Source organism: Acanthisitta chloris, unplaced genomic scaffold, assembly GCF_000695815.1.
Source record: "Acanthisitta chloris isolate BGI_N310 unplaced genomic scaffold, ASM69581v1 scaffold13758, whole genome shotgun sequence".
Taxonomy (NCBI): Eukaryota; Metazoa; Chordata; class Aves; order Passeriformes; family Acanthisittidae; genus Acanthisitta; species Acanthisitta chloris.
Genome location: NW_008686580.1, coordinates 208,746 through 216,442, shown reverse-complemented (window position 1 = coordinate 216,442; position 7,697 = coordinate 208,746). Strand labels below are relative to the sequence as shown.

Here is a 7,697-nt window from a genome sequence, read left to right as displayed (position 1 = left end):
AAAAAAAGAAACCAAAGAGCTGATATGATACATTGGAGTTTAGATTTCACTTCTTAAAATGATCTGCTTATTAAAGCACATTTAATACATTGACATAGACTTATACTGTGGCATCTGCAAGAATTTCATTTTTTTCTTTTCAAACTTCACTGTGATGAGGTTGATATGTTTTAATAGTTCTGTTAGGAAAGGAGCCCATATAAGCATCCTTTCCTACTGACTGCCCAGACCAGGTGATTTCAATGAGTCATCCAGTATGGATGGGCATGGTTGGCAATAATCTTGAATTTCCAGAAGGCATTTGCTGTGATGAAGTATAATGGGGAATGTCCAATGTCAGTCTCTTCCCATACCAAAATGAGAACATGAAATAAAATTAGAAAGTGATAAATTCAAGGCAAAGAACATTCCTCTTGGTAATACGGAGTTTGGCTGTGAGAGTTCCTGTGTGGAAGATTATCACTGCTGAATATTGAGTTCAAAAAGAAATTGAAAATGTTAGTGGTGAAATAAGGGGTTATGAAGTATAGGGACAACCTCTCTGGCTGAAAAAAATCCATGAGTTATTTCTGGATGCCAGAAAGGTATTCAGGGAAACTGCTAATAAGAGCAAAGCAAATGTATTCTTCCTTGGGCAGCTTCTGTTGGCCATTGCTAGGGAGGGCATGCTGAGCTGGGTTGGCCCTGCTGGTTGAGCATTAGAAGTCCATGTCTCATTCTGGATGTATGTAAATCTTGTAAGATTATCCTTTAGTAGGGCAAATGTAAGGGATTTTTGGTCATTGTGGGAGCTTGAGCTTGATGCTGAAGATCTCTTACACTCTTACCTCATACACTGTCGCCAGGTGTTATCTGTAACTGCTGTTTTCCATAATACCAGTATATAGTTGCATTTGTGAGGGCCAAGTTTCTTCTTCCTTCAGGAAAAACAGTTCTTGAAATGTGATTCTCAGTATCTTAGTGCTTCAGCATCTAGCAAGAACTTGCAATTTCTTGTGTTTTCTGAGGTGGTTCTGTCCAAACAATGCCACACGTTCTGTAATGGTTTGTATTCTGTACTAAGATGAACAGTTCTTACAAGAAGTTCAAGTTAGTGTAAAGGGGAGCCGCCTTGTTTTGTTAAGTGACTTACTTGGCTTGTTTGATGTAGAGAATTTGTTCTTTAATCATTTACCCATTCTTTTTCATACCTTCATTTATATTTTTTTCTTTCTGTGATCATAAGAAACTTTGAGATTTTTTTGCAAAATTTAGTAGGATAGTAAATTTAGTTTTGCTTAAAGGGGTCAGTTTGTGTGTAAGCATCCTGATTGTCACTTTAGATGTGTTGCTTCTCAACATTGAAAAATGTAAACAAGAAAAAAATCAAATTGCATGTTGATAGACAGGTTGAACTTGAAACCGGGTAGTGTGGTTTTTGAAGTTTGCATCCTTGCTTTGCACTGGGACAGAATCACAAGCATGCCTCAGAGAAGGCTTGTGTGGCTCTATCTCTTTCCTCCTCATGTTTCTTATTTTCTGTTCCCCCCTTCCCTCTTCACCTGAGCGGGTGCCAGACTGATGGCCATGGCACTAAAGTCTGCTGTGATAGGTTTTTCCAAATTAGAGTTGCTGGCTAGAACCAAAGTAAATACTAAAAAAAATACATAAAATATATATAAACTGTAGAGCATTTTGATGTTACCGTCTGAGCATATAGTTTCACAGATAGCCTGGATAGTATAGCTCCTTGCCACCAAAGAAGGGAGTTTTACCCTTACCTGCCCTGCTTGTGGCTATGCAGTCTCGCGTTTCCTGTGCCTTGGCTCTGGATATTTGCTGTTGAACCAGTTTTAATTTGATAATCTTGGGGAGGACACACACAAAACTTGAGGTGTACTTTACCCATTTCAGTTGGGATTTGAGTTGGGTGATGCTGAATGGCAGAGCCTATGAAGGTAAATGACTGGGGAGAGCACATTAACCTGCTGGGACCAGTGGTTTGCTGCAGAGAGTGTAAATGGAGCAGGAGAGATTGAAATACACTGGTCATGTGCCTGTGTGGTTTTAGAGAAGGGAGGAATGGAATGACAGAGGTTGTTGCCATTCTGCAGCAGCAATGTTTTTGAAGCTCTTTATATCTTCCACTGTGTTTTGGGTGGAACATGCTTCGGTAGTTGCAGTCTATCTTGAGATTCATCAGCCTATATTGATCCGCCTCTCTTTTTGCCACTATTTATTTTCACTCTGGTTCTCTGCTTCTGTGTAATTGTGTGAAATGTGAAGAAAGAGAGCATAGTAAGTTCTGGGTTTATGGTTTCTCTCAGCTCTCTAAATTCTGGAAGCTACAGTGGCCCCTAGCATTCAGAATAAGCACTTGCAGGAAAAAAGCTACGGCCTCTCTGTGCACACTCGATTGAAATGCAGTCTCTGAAGCACAGCTACCAGACGTTGAGCAACGTGTGCTTAGCATGCCAAAATTAAATCTGTCCCTCAAATACCTAATCACTCCAACAAGCTGTAGAGTCAGCAGTCTGACTCTGAAGGTTTTCCTCCTTGGTATTCTGTCTCTAAAATACCCGAACATGATTCTATCTTCATTTCACTGTGTGAAAGTTAGCCTAGGGTAGGCAAGTCACATAGAAGACTTCAGCCTGGATGGTTAAATCATGCATTTGAAGTATCCAGTGAGTCTTTTTACCCTTAAAAGTAGCAAAATTGGAGAAATAACTAAATTTGTGGCTAGGTGGCAACACTACAATGAAGTTTAAAGCAAGTATTTCTCAGTCTTTAGTTTTCTTGATAAACACCATGACATTTCTGATGTTTTCCTGTATACCATGGGAGTAGTGTTTCTTAGTCTTGAGAAATGCTTTAAATGTTAACACTGTTGTAAGTCTAGTTTCTCAGCTCTAGAAGACTTGGGCTTGTGAAATAGCTGGTTATAAGAACATCTTGTGAGAGCTTATATGTATGGAAAATGACATGGAAGTTTGCAAATTGGAGATACAGAGTTGGTATATATAATACCCATAAATATACACAGACTGTGCTCTAAGTTTGGCATCAAATCTGGTTCTGGTTTGGTCAGCCAGAAATGCCCTGGTGCTGTGAAGTCTGGGCTTTGCAGGGCATGGTGTCACAGGTCAAACTTAAATCTAGTACATATTTAGAAATTAAAGCTCTTACTTGCAAGGTGTTAATGAGAACCATTCCAGTTTGCTCATCCTATTCAGAGAACGTGTGTTTTGTTTTTTACAAATGTTTCGGTATTTTTATTTTGATCTGATGCTTTTGACATTTTTGGATGCTCTTTGTAGTAGGATCATGGGATGAGTCAAAAAAAAAGTCTTGTTTATCCTTAAATATGTGGAATAATTTTCACTGTATTTTCTTTTTTATTCTAGAAGTTGTCTGCTACAAAGGAAGAAGGAAAAGTAAGCTTGCACTTGAGACTGCTTTTTGAATATCTTTCTAATACAGTGGTGTTCCAGAAGATGATAAAGAAATGATAGCAGCTCCAGAAATACCAACTGATTTTACTCTCCTTCAGTAAGTGCTTTAAGAATGTGTGGTTTGATTTGTAAATGTACTGTCTCTTCTTAGTCTTATGGTTGGCTCTCTGTTGGAAACAAGGAAACAAAATGAGGGATAGGGTTCTAGATTTTTTTTAAAAATTGGGATGTTGGTAAAGCTTTGTTTGAATTTGAGTGTTAATTCAGCAGTAATTCAAATAAATATTTAAAAATACTGTAATAATTGTTTTAAATTAAGTAGTTGAAGTATTTGCTCTTAACTGGGGCAATATGTAAAAAATCTAATGCCAACTGCTTTAGTTAAAGCAAAGTCATAGGTTCCCTCACTTCCTTGGGGTTCTTGACATAATTTTATTAGCTCTTTAGTCTTCACGCAATTTCTGAGAAACAGACATTTGAATTTCCAAGAGTGAGAATCAGGTATAGATTACATTTTTGGACAGAGATGTCAAGTGATTATTTTAAGCAGACCAAAAGAATCCAGTTCCTCCCCTTTTATTGTCAAGGAATTGGCATGAATACATCTCTCTAGACTGTTGAAATGTATTATCTTCGTTGTGAAGTCTAAAAAGATGCAAAGATGCATTTTTGTATCAATGAGGTTATTTGTGTGGGTGTTTTTACTTTTCAGTGAGAAATAAAGATTGATAATACACTGGAATATGGTTTAATATGAAATAATGCTTTTACAACTGTTTATGATGGGTTTGTACTCCATTGGTGCAGTACATTGCTGAGTGAAATGTAGTTTCACTCATTCTTTAGTTTGGAATTTGTATTTGGTTCTTTTTGTGAAAATAAGAGCATCTAGGAGTCTGAAGGAGAAATTTTTCCCACCTTTTTCTTTCTTTCATTCTTCCCCCCCACCTCTGGTAGGAGTCTTTTCCAGTCTGTATCAGTGTATGGAGTCAGCAGAGCCAGAGACAGCAAAATACATGTTGAAAGGCAGAAAGCTCTTTCTTGGAATAGTGAGAGTCCATAAGTTTTGGGAGTGGTTTAGAATGTTAATGGGGAATGAGTCTCCCATGGCCCCTGGTCATCTCTCTGATTGTATTGTTAATTGAGCCAGCAAGTGTATGTCAGGAATTTGTGATAGCAGCTGGCATTCCTTGTACTGCATCTGTGTGCTAAAATGAGATCTATTAGCATCATTGGAGTTACATCCTACAGGAAATGTGGAAATAGAGACCATATAAGCCAAGTCTTCTCTATTAATAATTCAGGTGATTTCACATCCCCCACACACCCCCATCAGTGTTGGCCATAAAGGATTTGCATAGCTATGCAGCACATTTTAATGTGTAGGAAATTAAGCAAGAGTTTGTGTATTTAGCATGTTTTTACCTTATAAGCCTAAACAGAACTACAGGTTATCTTGTTGATGAAGAAATCTCACCAAAACTTCTTTTCTGTATCTTTTAAGTGCAAACGTCTTAAATACTTCTTAAGTTTCTAATAGCATGAAGAAATCTGTTGAGACACTTCAGTTGTGAGGGAAGGTGATGGGGCTTTTTTTGCTGTTGTTTTTTCCCTCATTGTTTTGTTTTAAGTATTTGTGGAAGATATTTTTAGTGCTCTTTGCTTTTTGAGATGCTGTAATGTTCGTCACGTGCCAAAAGCAAGATTCCTAGCCTGTTGCTCTTTTCTACCCACCCTCAGATCTTTTGACCTTAGTGTATGACTTTCTTCACAGGTACATTGTTTGGAGGAGGCAGGATAGGGTGTGAGTGTGGGGATATGCTGTGGTCCTCAACAACAGACTTGAAAAGGAGTTTCACTGTTGGCGTTGACTTATTGGACTGAGAGCATACTGTGATTTCATGTGGTGTATTTGAGAGTGTTTCTGCTCAAATGTGTAAATGGTTTGTCTTTTTATCCTTGCTTTCCGTTCCGATACAGACTTCGAGGATATTGAAGGAAAAAACCAAAAACAAGGCAAAGGAAAAGTACGTTCAGTCTTTAGGGATACCAAAACATTTCTACTGTTACGAATTGGGGAGTTTGACATACATGCTTTGAAGTTGAATGAGCTGGGAATATTTCCTGAAAATGCAAGTGTTCTGTGAAGGGAGATCATACTTGTATTTGTTCCGATACAGACTTCGAGGATATTGAAGGAAAAAACCAAAAACAAGGCAAAGGAAAAGTACGTTCAGTCTTTAGGGATACCAAAACATTTCTACTGTTACGAATTGGGGAGTTTGACATACATGCTTTGAAGTTGAATGAGCTGGGAATATTTCCTGAAAATGCAAGTGTTCTGTGAAGGGAGATCATACTTGTATTTGCATGGAAATGCTTCATCTTGAGTGTTTCCATAGGATTTTCTTAGTGCTGTGAAGTCATGAGGCAGATAGGGGAGAAAAGGACAGGCTTTGATTTGATTAGTCTCTCTGCATGTGTTCCATCCTATGCTTGAGTTGGCTGCTAATGCAGCATCTTTTGGTTGGTGCTATGAATTCTGTCTCCTAATTTGAAAAGTGAATAGAAAAAAGCAATTCACTTCAAAGGGGCTTTGGACTAGATTGTAGACAGGAGGTTACACTACTGGACTGGGGAGGCCTAACCTGGTTACCAACCCTTCTTTCCCCTTCTTGGGCAGTTGTCCTCCTCACCTGCCTCTCGCTGGCTTTGCACCCTCTGCATGTGGCTCTGTCACTGCTGAGGCACAGGCTGGCCTGGGCTGTGGCTGCCTCACTGGCCACACATACATCTGTAGCTGTGCAGAGAGCCCAGTTATTAAGAGGTGGTGATGTGTTTCATCCAATAGTCATTTAATTTGTGTTTAAAATATTTTTATTTTTTCTTCTCCCTGTAAGTCATACTTTCTTTGGGAAATCACATAACAAAGTCATCTGTTCTTCCTCATCCTCACTTGCCAACCTGTGTTCAGATTTAAAGATGAAAGGTTAATGGATTGCAGAGGAGACTTTGTGTTAAGGGATTTGCCTTAGCTGTTTTAATGAAAATATATATAATCTGTTTTACAGTTTAAACATGAGAAAAATCTGTGTCATACATTGTCACTAATCACATTGTTAGTTCCTAGAAGATTTTAAATGAGGGAAGGAGGAAGTGGAACCAGTAGAATTCTCATTGGTCTTGGTCTAAGTCAGGATCTGTTGTTATTCTCAACTTCAAATTTTTTTAAATATGTATTTATATAAATATCTATTTAAATCTGAGTGCTGAAAAATCAAAGGCCTCATCCATATTTCTCATGGTATAGATAGCAATTTGTGTTTGGTTTATTTAATGCTGCATAATACCCAATTAAAACCTCTTGTGTGTGATTGCAGACTTGTAAAAAAGGCAAAAAAGGACCTGCAGAGAAGGGGAAAAGTGGGAACGGAGGGGGGAAACCTGGTGGTCCGAATCGGATGAATGGACATCACCAACAGAATGGTGTGGAAAACATGATGCTGTTTGAAGTAGTTAAAATGGGCAAGAGTGCTATGCAGGTAAGATCTGGGATAACTCTATGGCTTGGATATATATAAGATGTAAATATAATAATATTTTCCTCTACATGTGATGTGGTCAAATGACATGTGAAGTAAATTTTTCTTCAATTTGCTGGTTTTAGTTCATGTAAGGATCAAACTAAAATTGTTTTGCATTGTTCAGGTTTGAATTGGAATGAACTGATTTTTCATTTCTAAATGTTAGGCTTGAATAATCACATATATAATGAAGAAAGTCATACTATGATTCAAAGTAAATTTGTAGTATCCCAAATGAAGAAAGCTTATTTTAGATTACGTGACTTTGAAGGCCTTTGTGTGTGGCTGTAACTGAATACAAATGTGGTTTAGGCCTATAGTTGTTGTAGAACTTAACAAGAAGTCAGTAGTTTGTGGATGCTTCCAGAGCTTGGATTATTTGAAAAGAAATAATTGGTTCTCTTCCTCACCCTAAGTGAAATCACTAGCTAGAGTTTATGGGTTAGCCTTTAAAATTTCCTGACCCAGATTCCAGCCAGTTACAGTGTAGCAATATACATTAGTCAAGTCAAGGTGGGGGAAATTTAACCTGCTAAAGTCTCTGCCTTAGGCTCTGTCACCACTGCGTTTACTAACAGGCTAGCAAGAAATAGTGCTCTTTTGTGGTTTTAAAAATCCGGGTAAATCACTGAAGTGATTGTTTGACTGTGAGTCTTCCAGTGGAGACAGGGTTAAAGTG

General features: G+C 38.1%; 1 protein-coding gene across 4 annotated transcripts in view; it reads left to right on the top strand.

Moving 5' to 3' along the window:
- Positions 1 to 3,384: 3,384 nt before the first annotated feature.
- STAG2 (stromal antigen 2) overlaps positions 3,385 to 7,697 on the top strand; it is a 38,243-nt gene continuing 33,930 nt past the window's right edge. For 2 of the 4 annotated variants that reach the window (XM_009080223.1, XM_009080222.1), the window contains exons 1-4: positions 3,488 to 3,531; positions 5,010 to 5,014; positions 5,588 to 5,661; positions 6,815 to 6,976. In XM_009080223.1, the coding sequence (XP_009078471.1) occupies positions 3,488 to 3,531; positions 5,010 to 5,014; positions 5,588 to 5,661; positions 6,815 to 6,976 (285 nt within the window). Of the gene's footprint in view, positions 3,532 to 5,009; positions 5,015 to 5,583; positions 5,662 to 6,814; positions 6,977 to 7,697 lie in introns of all 4 variants that reach the window. The other 2 variants (XM_009080225.1, XM_009080224.1) reach the window with 1 other exon arrangement.